The sequence below is a fragment of the Salmo salar genome, chromosome 03 (genome assembly GCF_965601325.2).
Source record: "Salmo salar chromosome 03, fSalSal1, whole genome shotgun sequence".
Classification (NCBI taxonomy): Eukaryota; Metazoa; Chordata; class Actinopteri; order Salmoniformes; family Salmonidae; genus Salmo; species Salmo salar.
In genome coordinates, this window is record NC_138293.1 from 33,251,095 (window position 1) to 33,270,306 (window position 19,212).

General features: G+C 42.1%; 1 protein-coding gene across 3 annotated transcripts; it reads left to right on the forward strand.

Annotated features, from left to right (window-relative positions):
* The first annotated feature begins 236 nt into the window (after positions 1 to 236).
* Positions 237 to 17,946, forward strand: LOC106599798 (microtubule-associated protein RP/EB family member 2). 3 transcript variants are annotated; one of them, XM_014191127.3, is made up of 8 exons: positions 11,310 to 11,594; positions 13,408 to 13,535; positions 14,158 to 14,303; positions 14,718 to 14,937; positions 15,467 to 15,624; positions 16,060 to 16,218; positions 16,514 to 16,636; positions 16,726 to 17,946. In XM_014191127.3, the coding sequence occupies exons 1-7, from the start codon at positions 11,473 to 11,475 to the stop codon at positions 16,592 to 16,594; spliced, it is 1,014 nt and encodes a 337-aa protein (XP_014046602.3). In that variant the 5' UTR covers positions 11,310 to 11,472; the 3' UTR covers positions 16,595 to 16,636; positions 16,726 to 17,946. The 3 variants fall into 3 exon arrangements, with proteins under 3 accessions (XP_014046604.3, XP_014046602.3, XP_014046601.3); XM_014191129.3 differs by lacking the exon at positions 11,310 to 11,594 and adding an exon at positions 237 to 350 and having other exon boundaries at positions 16,514 to 17,946; XM_014191126.3 differs by having other exon boundaries at positions 16,514 to 17,946.
* The last annotated feature ends 1,266 nt before the right edge of the window (positions 17,947 to 19,212 follow it).

Here is a 19,212-nt window from a genome sequence, read left to right on the forward strand (position 1 = left end):
TTGAGCCGATTTCACCCTGACCTTTTTGTTCAAGACAACTGGGAACTCGAGAAAAAACTCTGACTGGGAAAAATCGTTTTAAAACGGTCATCCAACTTGGAATTCCAAGTCGGAAAATCTAGCATATTTTTTTCTAGAGCTCCCACTTTCTGGCCTGAAGATCACTGACATCATGATTTGACCTCATTTTTTCCCGACTTCCGATCAACTTTCACCCGTTGCAAAACACTGATACACGGGAACCCGGGCCAAATTAATCGAATCCCTTCATTGAATGGAAAGAGGTGGGGTGACTCGAAAATATAGCTTTTTTTTTTTAACACGGAGTAACCTGGGATCTGAGTTCACTGGTGAGTCAAAGATCTACGGTTGCAATGTGTGATAAAAAATATATTCATAATAATAAACGTGTGGAATATGTTTCAGGATATGTATGGGCCGTACACTTCAGTGTTATGTTTTTGAATTATACTCGATGTAATGTGGTAAATATCTTGGCAACCAGTTTCTGTCAAAGTGGGTTTGTAATTATTGCTACCTGGTTAGCTAGTCCAGTGTACAGTACAATAGCAAAGATGGTGTATAAATGAAGATGTCCCACTCTGGCCGTTTACCGTAGAAAAAAATATGGTCACTTCCGGTCATCTTAACGGGGCACCAATGCATTAATTAAAGCAGCTAATGTCTGGTCTGCTAGTTAATTGACAGTATATGAACCAGAAAGAATTAGGCAGTGCGATGTCTCGCTTCCTCTTCCGTCTCTGGTGCTAGCTACCGAAGCCGATGTTGACTAATTATGCCTTGATTAGCTAGCTAACTAGCTAGCATGCTAACTGTTTGGTTTGACAGCTGGCCAACTAGCTAGCAAGTTTCAGTCACTACTCCACTTTCACTTTGGTCTGTGTGTCGTTTTCACAATTGACACATATGCACATTTAAACCACTGTGCGCGGGACAGGGGACTGCACGTTTGTAGCCAAAACTCTCTTGCTAAAGGTGCAAGAATGTCAAACTTGGATATCGAACACCAAGCAAAAGCTTGTAAAAATGACGTTAAACTATTAAGTTCATTGCAAGTCTCAGCCACCAGAGACATATCCTAATTGTACTGTTGCTCGGGTTTAACACATTGAACAGCATGACACCACAATGGTACAGTGCTAATCAATGCTGCAGTTCAGTTGCAGCCAGCAAGGTGGCCCAGACAGCTGATGCCTCAAAGCAACTACTAAAAAATGCATGTTGAGATCTGAAATTCTCAGTTCAACTTGGCATTTTTGCCTTATGGCATGATTTCTGCAGTCATTATGTTTTCATGGAGAACACCTATGTGGTAAATCATAATAATTCCATGCAATCTCTTTGGACATTTTTTTTATTAGTCATGTGTGCACTGACTGAATAGTTCACGGTGTTGTAGTTTACCAAAAAATAAACAGTGTGTTCACTGTCAGAAGATTACAATTTAGGCTGGCTTCTATTTCATTCCAATTGTGTATATATAAAAACAAAACAAGTTTCAATTCATTGTTCAGAGATGATCGAAAGATCCATTCTATATTCACACACTGAAGTATGTCAATTATGTATAGGGTTGCAAAAGGGAGGGTATATTACTGGAAACTTTAGTAGTTTATTAGTAAACTAAAGTACACTACATGACCAAAAGTATGTGGACACCAGCTCATCGAACATCTCATTCCAAAATCATGGGCATTAAAATGGAGTTGGTTCCCTCTTTTCTGCTATAACAGCCTTCACGATTCTGGGAAGGCTTTCCACTAGATGTTGGAACATTGCTGCAGGGACTTGCTTCCATTCAGCCACGAGCATTAGTGAGGTCGGGCACTGACGTTGGGCGATTATGCCAGGCTCGCAGTCGGCGATCCAATTATCCCAAAGGTGTTCGATAGGGTTGAGGTCAGGGCTCTGTGCAGGCCAGTCAAGCTCTTCCACACCGATCTCGACAAACCGTTCTGTATGGACCTCGCTTTGTGCATGGGGCATTGTCATGCTGAAATAGGAAAAGGCCTTTACCAAACTGTTGCCACAACGTTGGAAGGACAGAATCGTCTAAAATGTTATTTTATGCTGTAGCGTTAAGATTTCCCTTCACTGGAACTAAGGGGCCTAGCCCGAACCATCAAAAACAGCCCCAGACTATTATTCCTCCTCTACCAAACTTTACTGTTTTCACTATGCATTCAGGCAGGTAGCGTTCTCCTGGCATCCGCCAAACGCAGATTAGTCCATCAGAATGCCAAATGGTGAAGCGTGATTCATCACTCGAAAGAACGCTTTTCCACTGCTCCAGAGTTCAATGGTGATGAGCTTTACACCAGCCGACGCTTGGCATTGCACATGGTGATCTTAGGCTTGTGTGTGGCTGCTCGGCCATGGAAACCCATTTCATGAAGCTTCCGACAAACATTTCTTGTGCTGACGTTGCTTCCAGAGGCAGTTTTGAACTCTGAAGTGAGTGTTGCAACCGAGGACAGGCGTTTTTTACACACTACGTGCTTCAGCACTTCTGTGAGCTTGTGTGGCCTGCCACTTCGCAGCTGAGCCTTTTTTGCTCCCAGATGTTCCCACTTCACAATAACAGCACTTACAGTTGACTGGGGTAGCTCTAGCAAGGCAGAAATTTGATGAACTGACTTGTTGGAAAGGTGACATGCCATGACGGTGCCACGTTGAAAGTCACTGAGCTCTTCAGTAAGGCCATTCTACTGCCAATGTTTGTCTATGGAGATTGCATGGCTGTGTGCTTGATTTTATACACCTGTCAGCAACGGATGTGGCTGAAATAGCTGAATCCACTCATTTGAAGGGGTGTCCACATACAATATATATACAAAGGTATCTCTGGCCTTAACACGTGAAATATATAAAATAATCAAATAAGATAATAAAAACATTTGGACAAACCTGTAAAATATTATCCTAAATATAAACCAACTTAGTGAATACCATTGGTGTTTAATATGAGGGTTTCAGCATGAAATATTCTTCATTTTTTTCACACACTTATTTATTTTTCTATGTTAAAGGTCCAATGCAGTCATTTTTATCTCAATATCAAATAATTTCTGGGTAACAATTGAGTAACTTACTGTGATTGTTTTCAAACAAAATGGTTAAAAAGAAACCAAAATACCATGTTTTTTTTCAGGAGGGTAGTTGGCGCCTGCACGCTGCAGCTATCTAGGCAAGCTATATGTAGGCCTACACAGCATAAAAAAACTGAAAACACGCCTCCCGATTGGTGCAGCGGTCTAAAGCGGGGCAGCGGTCTAAGGCACTGCATCGCAGTGCTAGAGGCATCACTACAGACCTGGGTTCGATTCCGGGCTGTGTCGCAGTCGGCCGCAACCGGGAGACCCACGGCGCACAATTGGCCCAGCGTCGTCCAGGTTAGAGGAGGTTTTGGCCGGCTGGGATGTCGTTGTCCCATCGCACTCTAGTGACTCGTTGTGGAGGGCCGGGCGCCTGCACGTTGACTCGTGTCGCCAGTTGTACGCTGTTTCCTCGGACACATTGGTGTGTTGGCTTCCGGGTTAAGCGAGCTGTGTGTCAAGAAGCAGTGCGGTTTGGCGGGGTCGTGTTTCGGAGGACGCATGGCTCTTGACCTTTGCCTCTCCTGAGTCCGTACCGGAATTGCAGCGATGGGACAAGACTGTCACTACCAATTGGATATCACAATAAAAAGTACAAGGAAGACACAGTCAGGCTGTCAATAGCAAACATTGGCTATTGTTGGGAGGCAGAGTTATTTTTTTCAGCAACTCTGGCTATATGACAGCATCAAGCTTTCATCATCACACAAAACGCTGATAGATTTGCCCCAATGCAATATGTAGACTGCATCTTGCTTGTTCTATGGCAATATTCGTTAGAACTAGAGGTCGACCGATTAATCGGAATGGGCAATTAATTAGGGCCGATTTCAAGTTTTCATAACAATCGGAAATCGGTATTTTGGACGACGATTTGGCCGAATATTAGTTTTTTTTTTGTTATTAAAAATATATATATATATATATATATATATATATATATATATATATATATATATATATTTTTTTTTACACCTATATTTAACTAGGCAAGTCAATTAAGAACACATTATTTTCAATGACGGCCTAGGAACGGTGGGTTTACTGCCTTGTTCAGGGGCAGAACGACAGATTTTTACCTTGTCAGCTCGGGGATTCAATCTTGCAACCTTACGGTTAGCTAGTCCAACGCTCTAACCACCTGCTTTACATTGCACTCCACGAGGAGCCTGCCTGTTACGCGAATGCAGTAAAAAGCCAAGGTAAGTTGCTAGCTAGCATTAAACTTATCTTATAAAAAACAATTAATCAATCATAATCAACATGGTTGATGATATTACTAGTTTATCTAGCCTGTCCTGTGTTGCATATAATCGCTTAGGTACACATTGCTCCAACGTGTACCTAACCGTAAACATCAATGCCTTTCTTAAAATCAATACACAAGTATATATTTTTAAACCTGCATATTTAGTTAATATTGCCTGCTAACATGAATTTCTTTTAACTAGGGAAAATGTGTCACTTATCTTGCAACAGAGTCAGGGTATATGCAGCAGTTTGGGCCACCTGGCTCGTTGCGAACAGTGAAGACTATTTCTTCCTAACAAGACAGCCGACTAAGCCAAATGGGGGATGATTTGACAAAAGCGCATTTGCGAAAAAAAGCACAATCGTTGCACGACTGTACCTAACCATAAACATCAATGCCTTTCTTAAAATCAATACACAGAAGTATATATTTTTAAACCTGCATATTTAGCTAAAAGAAATCCAGGTTAGCAGGCAATATTAACCAGGTGAAATTGTGTCACTTCTCTGGCGTTCATTGCACGCAGAGTCAGGGTATATGCAACAGTTTGTGCCGCCTGGCTCGTTGCGAAAACTAATTTGCCAGAATTTTACGTAATTATGACATAACATTGAAGGTTGTGCAATGTAACAGGAATATTTAGACTTATGGATGCCACCCGTTAGATAAAATACGGAACGGTTCCATATTTCACTGAAAGAATGAACGTGATAGTTTCCAGATTCGACCATATTAATGACCTAAGGCTCGTATTTCTGTGTGTTTATTATATTCTAATTAAGTCTATGATTTGATAGAGCAGTCTGACTGAGCGATGGTAGGCACCAGCAGGCTCGTAAGCATTCATTCAAACAGCACTTTCGTGCGTTTTGCCAGCAGCTCTTCGCAATGCTTCAAGCATTGCGCTGTTTATGACTTCAAGCCTATCAACTCCCGAGATTAGGCTGGTGTAACCCATGTGAAATGGCTAGCTAGTTAGCGGGGTGCGAGCTAATAGCGTTTCAAACGTCACTTGCTCTGAATGGGTAACGCTGCTTCGAGGGTTGCTGTTGTCGATGTGTTCCTGGTTCGAGCCCAGGTAGGAGGGGGAGAGGGACGGAAGCTATACTGTTACACTGGCAATACTAAAGTGCCTATAAGAACAACCAATAGTCAAAGGTAAATGAAATACAAATCGTATAGAGAGAAATAGTACTATAATTCCTATAATAACTACAACCTAAAACTTCTTACCTGGGAATATTGAAGACTCATGTTAAAAGGAACCACCAGCTTTCATATGTTCTCTTGTTCTGAGCAAGGCACTTAAACGTTAGTTAAAATAAGTGTTCATTCAGTATTGTTGTAATTGTCATTATTACAAATAAATAAATAAATGTAAAAAATCGGGTTTTTTGTTCCTCCAATAATCGGTATCGGCGTTGAAAAATTATAATCGGTTGACCTCTAGTTAGAACAGACCAAAAATGACTACAATTGCAATAGATTGCCATATATTACCTGTTAATGACCTAAATTACCATAGATTCCGGTAATTTTAGTAAATTGCTGGTAGCTTTGCAACCCTAACTCTGCATGTCAATAATCGTTGGAATGGTTGGAATGTCTGACACTGGGAGAATCTGTCGGGATTCACAGGAATCAGTCAACTGGCAACCAGAGGTTACTGGCATCACTTTCTCAGGTGCAACCTACAACTATTGTGTCCTTGAGCAAGGCAGGTCTTTACCCGCCCAGCCTAACCAGGTGCTGCCCTACAGCTGACCCTTTACTGCTCCCAGCCTGCCATGTGGCGTGTCAGTGGGGCAAGTGCAGCCCGCTATGTACAGTGCATTCAGAATGTATTCAGACCCCTTTTAAATAGTTTTTTCACCTCATCAATCTACACACAATACCCCATAATGACAAAGCAAAACCAGGTTTTTAGACATTTTTTCTAATTTATTACAAATAAAAGACAGAAATATCACATTTACATAAGTATTCAGACACTTTACTCAGTACTTTGCTGAAGCACCTTTGGCAGCGATTACAGCCTCGAGTCATCTTGGGTATGACGTTACAAGCTTGGCACACCTGTATTTGGGGAGTTTCTCCCATTCTTCTCTGCAGATCCTCTCAAGCTCTGTCAGGTTGGATGGTGAGCGTCGCTGCACAGCTATTTTCAAGTCTCACGAGAGATGTTAGATCGGTTTCAAGTTCGGGCTCTGGCTGGGCCACTCAAGGACATTCAGAGACTTGTCCCGAAGCCACTCCTGCATTGTCTTGGCTGTGTGCTTACGGTTGTTGTCCTGTTAGACTGGGGTGAAGGTTCACCTTCTGAGGTCCTGAGTGCTCAGGAGCAGGTTTTCATTAAGGATCTCTCTGTACTTTGCTCTGTTCATCTTTGCCTCAATCCTGACTAGTCTCCCAGTCCCTGCCGCTGAAAAAAAAACCCACAGCATGATGCTGCCACCACCATGCTTCACCGTAGGAATGGTGCCATGTTTCCTCCAGAAGTGGCCAAAGAGTTAAATCTTGGTTTCATCAGACCAGAGAATCCTGTTTCTCATGGTCTGAGAGGCCTTTAAGTGCCTTTTGTCAAACTCCAAGCGGGCTGTCATATGCCTTTTAATGAGGAGTGGCTTCTGTCTGGCCACTCTACCTGATTGGTGGAGTGCTGCAGAGATGGTTGTCCTTCTGGAAGGTTCTCCCATCTCCACAGAGGAACTCTGGAGCTCTGTCAGAGTGACCATCGGGTTCTTGGTCACCTTTAAACTAGGAAAAGAGACTCTTAATCTTAGAGTTGGGACCACACAGCCACTCCACTGAATAGCAGGCTAATGATTGCTTTGCAATGCTTGCAGTTAGCCACTGAATCCTTCCAAACCACTCATTGTTGAATTTGCGATTTCCTACTTGTTGTTTAATGTTTATGTCCAATGGCCCAGGAGCACCGATACATTTTATCTATAATTTCTCTTCATTTTTTCTCTTCATATGACAAGGATTTGAAAGGATTTGCCAGTAGATTGTCTACTTGATTCATGATGATGTCTGCGAGCTAAGATTTTGAAAGTGTGATGTTGACATGATCAGTCCAATCAAAGCTACTGTAGATATAACGTGATTTGACGTCATTCTATCTGTGGCCAATGACCTTGAGCCTTCTTGGATGGGCACTTCCAATGTAACTATGGTAGCACTCAAGGGCCTTGAATTTTCGAGCTCTACCCATAGTGTCCCCATTAGTGACAGAACACTGACCCAATCAAGGCGCAACGCTAAGTATTTTACACTGGCTTGCCCCACCACCACACAAAGCACTGAGCTAGGCTGAAACACCTGCGTTTTGGAGCCTCCTTACTCATCGATCACACCGACAGTGTCATTGCACAAAATAGTACGCAGCATCGTCTGAACATGTAGACAACAAAAGTTCAACATTCACCTTCTGCTACCATTTCTGTCAAGCCGTCTACGCATACAGTTTGACGCATACGTTCGATAAATCCAACGTTTGCACTGCTAGGCAAGCGCAGCGTTTCATTGGAAATTAATGTCATTCTGGTGTACCAAAATGAAATGACGCTGTTGGTGTGATCGAAGCGTTACTCAAGAAAACAAAAAAGAGACCGTGTTTGTATGCGGCTTTATTAACTTAATGATATATATTTTTTACATTGTTTGCAAACTGATATGTGACACGTATTAATGCCAAAATAACATGCAAAACAGGCAAGCCTAAAAAAAAATATGATTTTGTATTTTTTTTATGTGGGGCTCAAAACAGGTGAATGACAAGTCGCCACTGAGCACAATAGATGCATAATCTTATAATTTAGTCAGGTCATTTAAATATCTACAAGTAGACCAGCTATTGAAGCAGAGACACAAAATAAAGAAAACATTTTAGCGTATGAGTGAGAAAGTGGCCATATGCCCCACGCTCCTCTCAATTTACATCAACAACATAGCTCTGGCAGTAGGAAGCTCTCTCATCCATTTATGTGCAGATGATACAGTATTATACTCAACTGGCCCCTCTCCGGATTTTGTGTTAAACACTCTACAACAAAGCTTTCTTAGTGTCCAACAAGCTTTCTCTGCCCTTAATTAACTTCTTACATCTAGGCATTCCGCTAGCGGAACCCCTAGCCAACAGCCAATGGGATCGCTTGGCGCGAAATTCAAAAACAACTAAAATACCACAATTACATTTTCTCAAACATATGACTATTTTACACCATTTTAAAGATACACTTCTCCTGAATCCAACCACGTTGTCCGATTTCAAAAAGGCTTTACAGCGAAAGCAAAACATTAGATTATGTTAGGATACCACCACAGCAAAAAAACAACAACACAGCCATTTTCCTTGCAAGGACAGCCATTTTCCAAGCAAGGGTAGCAGTTCAAAAGCAAAACCAGCTAAAAATATGCACTAACCTTTGACGATCTTCATCAGATGACACTCCTAGGACATTATGTTAGACAATACATGCATTTTTTGTTCCATCAAGTTCATATTTATATCCAAAAAACCCATTTTACATTGGCACGTGACGTTCAGAAAATGTATTCACCCCAAAATTTCCGGTGAATGTGCACCATAATTTACAGAAATACTCATCATAAACGTTGACAAAATATATAACAATTAATTAAAGAAGTATAGATGAACTATTCCTTTATGCAAACGCTTTGTCAGATTTCAAAATAACTTTATGGAGAAAGCACATTGTTCAATATTCTGAGTACTGAGCCCCAAGCTATTCAGTTAGCCGTCCAGCCACGGCATCCACAAAACGCTGAAATATGTTAAAAATATTATCTTACCTTTGCTGATCTTCGGCTGAATGCACACGGAAGGTCTCCCACTTCCACAAGAAATGTTCATTTGTTCGATAAAGTCCATAATTTATGTCGAAATAAATCCGTTTTGATGGCGCGGCGAGATCACCATTCCAAAATGCATCTATCCACCGTCGACGAAAAGTTATAAAGTTCCCTCAGCGTTTGTAGAAACATGTCAAACCATGTTCACAATCAATCTTTGGGGTGTTTTTAACGTAGAATTTTGATAATATTCCAACCGGACAATAGCAGATTCATTACAGAAGAAAAATAAAAAGGGCTAGCCCTGCGTGAGTGCGCACGAGGTAAGTCAATGACACCAGGTTGACCACTTACTCTTCCGGGTATTATTCAATCAAATTGCATTGTAGAAGCCTCAAACAAGGTTCTAATGACTGTTGACATCTAGTGGAAGCCTTAGGAAGTGCAATATGACATCACAGACACTGTAGTTTAGATAGGACATGAAATGAAATGACTACAACCATGTGAGGTCAAACTTCCTGGTTGGATTTTTCTCAGGTTTTTGCCTGCCATATGAGTTCTGTTATACTCACAGACATCATTCAAACAGTTTTAGAAACTTCAGAGTGTTTTCTATCCAAATCTACTAATAATATGCATATCCTACCTTCTGAGTCTGAGTAGGAGGCAGTTTAATTTGGGTACGTTTTTCATCCGGCCGTGAAAATACTGCCCCCTATACTCAACATGAACCTTGTTCTGAACACCTCCAAAACAAAGGTCATGTGGTTTGGTAAGAAGAATGCCCCTCTCCCCACAGGAGTGATTTATACCTCTGATGGTTTAGAGCTTGAGGTAGTCAAGCACTAAAGTTTGAGTGTTTGGCTAGACGGTACACTGTCCTTCTCTCAGCACATATCAAAGCTGAAGGCTAAATGTTTTAAGATATTTTAAATGTAAGCTTTATTTAATAACTAGGCAAGTCATTTAAGAACAAATTCATATTTATAATGACGGCCTACCGGGGAACAGTGGATTAACTGCCTTGTTCAGGGGCAGAACAACAGATTACCTTGTCAGCTCGGGGATTCGACCCAGCAACCTTTTGGTTATTGGCCCAACGCTCTAACCACTAGGCTACCTGCCACCCCTTAAGTTAAATCTAGAATTGGTTTCCTCTATCGTAATCGCTCCTCTTTCACCCCAGCTGCCAAACTAACCCTGATTCAGATGACCATCCTACCCATGCTAGATTACGGAGACGTAATTTATAGATCGGCAGGTAAGAGTGCTCTCGAGCGGCTAGATGTTCTTACCATTCGGCCATCAGATTTGCCACCATTGCTCCTTATAGGACACATCACTGCACTCTACTCCTCTGTAAACTGGTCATCTCTGTATACCCTTCGCAAGACCCACTGGTTGATGCTCATTTATAAAACCCTCTTAGGCCTCATGCCCCCCTATCTTTGATATCTACTTCAGCCCTCATCCTCCACATATAACACCCATTCTGCCAGTCACATTCTGTTAAAAGTCCCCAAAGCACACACATCCCTGGGTCGCTCCTCTTTTCTGTTCACTGCAGCTAGCGACTGGAACGAGCTGCAACAAACACTCAAACACCAAAACACTCAAATTCAAAGACTCATTCAAGGACACTCTTACTGACAGTTGTGGCTGCTTTGCTTGATGTATTTTTGTCTCTACCTTCTTGCCCTTTGTGCTGCTGTCTGTGCCCAATAATGTTTGTGCCATGTTTTGTGCTGCTGCCATATTGTGTTGCTACCACGTTGTTGTCATGTTGTGTTACTACCATGCTGTGTTGTCATGTGTTGCTACCATGCTATGTTGTCGTCTTAGGCCTCTCTTTATCTAGTGTTGTCTCTCTTGTGTGATGTGTGTTTTGTCCTATATTTTTATTTAATTTATTTATATTTTTAACCCTAGAATTTAGTCCAGAATGAGGCCTTTTGGTAGGCCGTCATTGTAAACAAGAATTTGTTCTTAACAGACTTGCCTAGTTAATGTATATGTGTGTGTGTATGTATGTGTGTGTATATATATATATATATATATATATATATGTCCCTTCGTTTTCTATTCGTGGAATTCGCCGTCCACTGTCCAAGAAGCGCGCCCCCATCACCAGTCACGTGGTTGGTTAGGGTGCACCTACGTCACCAGAGTCAGATTTGTGAAGAATAAGCAGACAGGAGAACGAGCCCGAGGTGCGGCACTTTATATCGCATCGTCCTTTCATAGAGAGAGAACAGATCATCTGTTCAATATTTTAGAGACCCAATGCCTGGTCCCACCCAAGCACTGTCCCCAAATGGAGAGAATAACAACGACATCATCCCAACGGACGGATCCAACTGCATTCCTTACAGAAAAAATACAGTGCGAGGAGAGCGCGCCTACAGGTAAATCAGTGCAAATGCCGCATTTGGCGTGGCTTCATAGCAAGGCTTTGAGCAATAATAAGGTTGCTGCAAAACTCTGAACATTTGTTTCACGAGCATTGGATTTTTTCACGCCATCGGCTCGCCCCTTTTCAATTCTGTTACAATGTATCAGCTCGTCCAAAACATTGGATGTATTTCCTTCTTGGTGACTGTTTCTTGACCATGGCGTAAATTGTCTTGAGGAGGCCCCTGCAAGTTCACAATAATACCAAAGCGAAATCGGTGACATTTAAACATAAAATAACACACATTGTCTGGCCAGTTGGAAATGGGACCGTTGTGGGAAAAAACTAGCAAGTTAGCTTGCTTCATTGTCAAATACAGTCACTGTCTTGACTGTGACGATAGCAATAGCTGCTAGAATATTCTTGTTGGCCGTACGCTACCTAATCGGGTGTTCTGGGAAAAGGGGCACCGTTACTGTTTTAGCTATTCCGTTTATTTTATGACATGGTTTTAAACCCAGTCTGTTCAAATTATAAACTCGTTTGTTTGGGTCAAGTAGAGCCAATGAGCTAACAAAGCTAGCAGTACATCCGCTTTGTTGACACGAGAACGGCTGTCCGATTTTCTGTCTCAGTGCGCAGTCAATGAAAGAGGATAGTTGGAAACCGAAACTCCAGTCCATATCTTGTCAGTTTTTGCCATTCATGTTTAGGGTTTAGCTGTTCGGATGTTGACTGTGCGCTTGATGTAATTGTAGCCTAACGGTAGCTGTTACCATAATTGTATCAAATGGAAATGTATTGTCCGTCGCCTTATAGCCAGCGTATCCGTATCAGTGACAAACAATTTAAACTCATTAGCTGAATGTTTGCATTTGGAGTGGTGGAGCGATAGATAGTGGTTCATATGTCCTAAGCACCAGGCCCGTTATTTTTTAGGATACCCATTTGAGAATATATGTTGCAACAGCAATTCAGGTCATACATTTTGACATTATACGCTCCAGCCTGCCTCATCATTAGAATGAAAATATTTTTTTTTTTGCTGCACTTTACAAGGCTTTTGCGTATTGTAGGCTACACTTAGACCGTTTTTGCATTTACTGTGAAGGGTGATCAACAGTTTCAAACATTTGTTTGCAGTCATCACTTTCATGTCACTTTGCTCTGTTGATGTTTCTGAACCTAACATCTCAACTCTTCATTATGAAAATGGATGAGAATAAACCCAAAAAACTAAGTCTGCTCCTCCTCATCCCATATAGATGTTCTGTTACACCCATTCTCAAACTCCTGTTATGAGTGTGTTTACAAGAGTCGATAGTCTGTATACAATTCAGCTAAATCGGGCATCTCGATCTTATAACCGCATTACTAACATGTTATTACGCTACTGGACCTAACATGGGATATGCATGGAGATAAATTGTAATAGATGTTAAGCAATTTGACAGTGGAAATGGGTTGGAATGAAAATCAGCATACCCGCTGATCTCACATAATTTGACTTGAGACCAGTGTGCCTTTATTTCGTTACTAGTAGCTCTGGTTATAGGCCTACGTTTACCGGCTTGCTGTCGAGTTTCCCCATGATGGTTTGTATTGTTATCTGCCTTGCTTCATCTTTGCTACCGCATCACTTTACATTTAATGTTACTAGTTGAAAATGATATGGTGGCTTTTATCTGTTGATCAACAATTGTGTGTACAGAACATGTTGGCTAACCATTCTGTAAAAGAGTTTACCAAAAAAATCCTTATTTTGAGATTGTTTTGGAGAAAGTGAATTGTAACTGACTGCTTAGTGTCTTTTCTGTCTTTTGCAGTTGGGGAATGGCGGTCAACGTATATTCTACCTCAATAACCCAGGAGACTATGAGCAGGCATGACATCACTGCCTGGGTTAACGATCTTCTTGGTCTGAACTACACTAAAGTGGAGCAGCTCTCCTCAGGTAAGAATAATTACCCTGTTAACCTTGCCGCAAACGGTTCTTCCTTCCAGACCCAAGGACCTCATTATGGGCTCAGGATATAGGCTTAGCATAGAAAGGGAGATGCAGGATGAAAGGGAGAGAGATATATGTCCATGCTTTCCTCTGTTCCACACTAAGCTTCTGCTAATGACCTGGTAATAGGTATAGTAATGTGTATAGTCAAAGAAACCTGGTGTAAACCTAACCCTGCTCCTAACCTATCCTTGCTCTGACAGAGAAGACGGACAGTGCTATTAATACAACTAGTTTGCGAACTTGCTGTGGCTACCATGCCATGGCTGGCCCAAGTAATCCAATCTCTGCTGAACCACACACAGTCCTGCAGCAAGGTGTGCTAATGGTACTATTTTGAGGTTAACACTGCTTGCCACTTCCAGCGCTGTCAAGCCTGTTGTGTCTGGTCTGCTGTAGGTAGTATTGTGCACAGGTTGGCTAATGGCAGTGCTGTGAGACATTTCGATCAAGCGTATGCCTGAAAAATATAATTTGTTCATTATCATTAGTTTCAAACCTGTATCAGAAGAGAAACAAATTGTAGTTTTGTGTCTTCTGACGTGGTTTTGTTTTCATTCACTTGTAGGAGCGGCCTACTGCCAGTTCATGGATTTGCTCTTCCCTGGCTGCGTCAGTCTTAAGAAGGTTAAGTTCCAAGCTAAATTCGAGCACGAGTACATTCACAACTTCAAGCTGCTGCAGGCCTCCTTCAAGAGAATGAATGTGGACAAGGTGAGAGACTGAGGCTGAGTGAGTAGTGTCCTGACGGGACCTACTGTAGCTACTTATAACAGTTTACCATTAGATAGGGTTTTTATTTAGTTACTATGGCTAGTCCAGGCTATATTTGATTGAACAAACACACACACACTCATTTTGCTCCTAAAAAATAAAGTGCAGATTATTAAACTGAGCCTCCCTGTGGCTCAGTTGGTAGAGCATGGTGTTTGCAACGCCAGCATGGTGTGTGCAACGCCAGGGTTGTGGGTTCGATTCCCACGGGGGGCCAGTACAAAAAAAAAATATGCATGAAATGAAATGTATGCATTCACTACTGTAAGTTGCTCTGGATAAGAGCGTCTGCTAAAATGTAAACAAGTACCCCAATTTTTTATTCTTGATCATTTCTTTCCACTTCTCTATAAGATTATTCCTGTGGAAAAGCTGGTGAAAGCTAGATTTCAGGACAACCTTGACTTCATCCAGTGGTTCAAGAGGTTCTTTGATGCCAACTACGACGGTAAAGATTATGACCCACTTCAGGCCAGACAGGGTCAGGATGCCATCCCCCCACCTGACCCCGGTGAGCAGATCTTCAACCTGCCAAAGAAGTCTCAACACCACGCAGCCAGCTCCCCCACTGCAGGTAAAATGACCAGCCGCCTGAGGGGTATGATACAAAGCAGGATCCGTGAGTTAGCCAGTTTACTTGCCTAAATACTCTGAAATAACAGTTTATTTTTGAGAAAGATAAACTTGAAATGGGTATGGTCTAATTGACTTGACAACCAAAAACAAAGTGTAGCTTTCTTAATAAACCAGAACATTTGTAGTTCATTCTGGTAAGTTAGCTGGCCAGGAGTTTTTAAATAGGTGGTACTGATGAGTAAGGTGGGGGGGATGCCTGTAAAGGGGGCTCTGTCCCCCTTGGACTCAGGTGTTCAAAAATGCAAAAATCTTTAACTGCCATTTCCTGCAATCTCGAGCCTTAAATTATAACAAATAAAGTAAAAAAGAGTTTACATAGTGGCGCAGCAAGTCCACAAGGTAGTGCAGCGCCCATCTTATATTATTTTGGAAGAACTCTGCATTGATTGTAGTATACCCCTCTCTGTACAGCAGACATTGTTTACGTAGATTAGGAAACTGACTGACTAACCTATATTTGTGTTCAGGAGCCACCAGGGCGAGCGCAACAACGCCGAAACAAAACCCTTGCAGCCCCCATCCGTCCTCCAGACCCTCTTCAGCCAAAAGAATCCCAGTTGCAACGACAACTCCGGCCAAAGGAGAGCGGGAACTGGAAGCACAGGTCACATTGCTCAATGACCAGGTAAAAAGCCACTACTACTGCATCATAACAATTTCATACATATAAGTTACTATTACAACGTCATTACAACTTAATATATCTAAGTTGGACTCACTGGTAAGATTAGTAAGAAAGATGTGTATTATTTTTGGCAGAACCAAAATGATAAGAAATTACAAGCTGCCTTGGATGATAATTCCATAATCCTGATTTTACAAGGATTAGATTGCCAGAAACATGAAAAGGATCCGAGAAACAAGAAGTTGGGGATCAGATGAGCAGCAGTGTATAACAGCAATAGTTTTATGATGGCGCACGTGACCATTTGGATTTGATTGACAATAGAAAAATCATTAATACTGCAAAAACAGTTTACACACAGACAAATTTGTTGTTTAAAGTCAAATAACAAGATTTGAAAGGAATATCAATTTGTCTGTCTTGTTTTGTGTGCAGGTGAACACATTAAAACTTGCACTGGAGGGGGTGGAGAAGGAGAGGGATTTTTACTTTGGAAAGCTGCGGGAGGTGGAAGTGCTGGCACAGGAGCAAGGTCAGGAGAGCGCACAGTTCGTGGAGAGGCTAATGGAGATCCTGTACTCTGCAGACGAACAGGTCAATCGGCTGTTATTTGCTCTTCAGTGATTATTCATAGGAGTTTCCCAAAGGCGATTGGGTGTGGGATGTTGTTGTGCAACATTTGTTTTAGATTCTAGAATGTTCGTACTGGATTGGACAGTAAATGTTTTGCTACTTGTTCTTTTCTAGGGAGATATTTTCGTTGTAATCACAGGCTGTTGTTTGATTAATTGATCAATTGATTTAGGTTACCTAATGCTGTTAATTACTTGAAAAGATCAATGGCGGCTGTTGCCCTAACATTTTGCTATGACCGCTTGTGTCCCCTTAGGAAGGTGCAGGAGAGGGAGAGGACGTGGACCCAGGGGTCCATGAAGAGGAGGTTCCTGATGATCAGCAGGATGAGTACTGACTGCCATCCCTCCGTGTCCCCACCACCATGCCCTTTTACTTTGTGAGAACTTTGTTACAAGATTTATTTTTTAGTTTCTTTTTATTACATTTTTTTCCTAATGGTTTGTTTCTTTTTTTGTTCTCTTGAAGACTGAGCACATGAAGCAACCTCGTGAAAAGAAGCACGACCCTCGTTTTTTTGTTGATATCCCTCAGCCGTTCTGCATTCTGTGTGTTTTGTTGACTGTCGGTGAAATGCTGTGGCTAGGTTGCTGTTATTACATACCGCCACATGCAGAAAAGCTCAGACCATCACAGAAGTTTCCAAGGCCATTGAAAAAGGGTGAAAAAAATACGTCATTCAAAATTCTCTATTTGATGAAATTGTAATATGGAGTAGACAGTGTTTTTATCTGACAGCACGTGTTAAGTATGTTGCCAGCCTCGGTCGGTCCCATGATCCATCCATTATGTACGTTGTTTCAAAGTTATTGTTTATTTTAAGACTTGTACATATCAACCATATTAATCATGAGAACGCAATAAGCAAAATCCCTGAAGGGCCGGTAGTAGCTCCTATTTAACCTTCCTCCATATGTTGCACTGTCATTGGACTCTGGAATGGACAATCTGTCCATAGTTTCTCACAATTCACACAATTACAAATTGAATTGCAAAAACAATATTTATTAAAAACTAAGGAGACTTGATTTGGCTCTACACGATGGGAGGCAGTTCAGTCCATGGGAATCATTACTGAAAAGTAGTAGTAAGTTAGTTAGACAAATTATGACTAGTATGTGACTGTCTTCAGCAATTCAAAGAATTTTGATAATCGGTGCGTACTCAAAAATGCCTTATTTGGTGCTACAGTGACAGAAACAAGGTTGATTCATCAGTATGGCTTCATCATAAGGGAAAGGGAGCACATTTTAGTGTAGAGTAGTATGATCACAATAAACCTTTTTTTTCAACTTCAAGAGCAACTAGCCACCGTCGTATTCAATGGAAGTCGGGTATATTTCAGATGTTTTCATATGACTTTTGAACCACAGGTCTTAGGGAAAGTTGTGAGTCAGTTCACTGAGTAATTTGACATACTATATTCCAAGTACGTATATTGTATACCCTTTCTTAATGTTGCATTTATTCTTATTGAACTCGGCAGTGCACCATAATACTTTAGTCGTATATTGTGTAAATGAAAAGGAATGTAAACATGTACTGTCAATAATTATAAATAGATCATGTTTTTCTTCTGATGTCCCACTCATTATGCATTCCCCAAAATGTGTTGCATGTTTGCATTTTATTTGTGAATAACTTGACCTGCTTTTTACATATTTAATAAAAAACAACTATGTTAAGTGAGCTGTGTTTTGTATGTTTAACTTGCTATTTAAAACTGTTGAGTTTTGGATGGATTTGCTGTAATAAAACCTTTCACCTTTTCAGTCAAAGGGAGTGTTTCATTACGTTGTCTTATCCATCAAATAATCAACCTTTACTCCCCCTCGCCGGTGCTCAACGTCGCCAGTCTACTAACCACTGGTCCTGGCAACCCATCTATACGCACTCCTGCGTCTCATCAGTCACACCTGGACTTCATTGGTTGTTTCCTTGTCAGACGTTTCTCTACCACAAGTCGAGCCAGCACCCCAGCCCATCCAACAGTCTGCCCAAGTCAGCGATGCCCGTTTGTCCCTCCCGGACAAATATGACGGGTCTCCCTCCAAATGCTGTGACTTCCTACTCCAGTGCTCCCTCTATTTCACTCATCATCAGATGGGAGCCCCTGCCACGACCGGGAGGGGCATCAGCTTCAACGGTGTCCGGTATGTCCCTAACCGGAATCCACGAGAGCAGAGGGACGGCCCCGTGATCATCCGTCTCCTATGTTAGGCATGAGTTCTCCATCACCTTTTTTAGTATCGATTTCACTCATCTATTGTTTCTATAGCTCTAATGGATTCCGGTGCCGCAGGGAATTTTATTGACCAGGCCCTTGTCTCTCCCTGCACTTCACCTCATACCCGTTCTCCACTCTGTTTCCGGTCCAAGTGTTGGATATGTGACCATTGGGATCCAGTACTATTACACACGTCACAGCTCCACTCACCCTCACCGTGGGAACCAAGCACCAGGAAAGCCTTTCCTTCCTCATCACTTCCGCACCTGTGCACAAAGTCATCCTTGGCCTCCCGTGGCTCCAACTCCATAATCCCACCATCTCCTGGTCAGAGAGGAGGATTACTGCCTGGGGACCAGGATGTCGGAGGATCAGCTTTCCCGCACCCTGTGGTTCCACGTCAGTGGAGGGATCTGTGAGTGTACGCCAGCCCATCAATCGGTCCTCCCGTATTGTTGACCCCGTGTTTTGGGACGTAGATGTGGACATCTGCCAGGCTCTGGAGAGGGATCCCGCTCCTGCCACCTGCCCTACGGAGCGCATCTACGTCCCCAAAGGGGTCAGAGATTGGTTGCTGACCTGGGCACACACGTCCCTCATCACTGGACACCCAGGTATCACCCGCACCAGTCAATCCCTTTCTGAGAAATACTGGTGGTCCACTTTGGCGCAGGACGTTGCACACCATGTCTACTCATGCTCAGTATGTACTCAATCTAAATCTCCCT

Excerpts from the sequence above, each read along its gene's own strand:
- LOC106599798 (XM_014191126.3), top strand. The coding sequence starts at position 11,473 with ATGCCTGGTCCCACCCAAGCACTGTCCCCAAATGGAGAGAATAACAAC. Across the intron at positions 11,595-13,407 it reads CGAGGAGAGCGCGCCTACAG|TTGGGGAATGGCGGTCAACG; the intron begins GTAAATCAGTGC and ends TGTCTTTTGCAG. Across the intron at positions 16,219-16,513 it reads TGTACTCTGCAGACGAACAG|GAAGGTGCAGGAGAGGGAGA; the intron begins GTCAATCGGCTG and ends GTGTCCCCTTAG.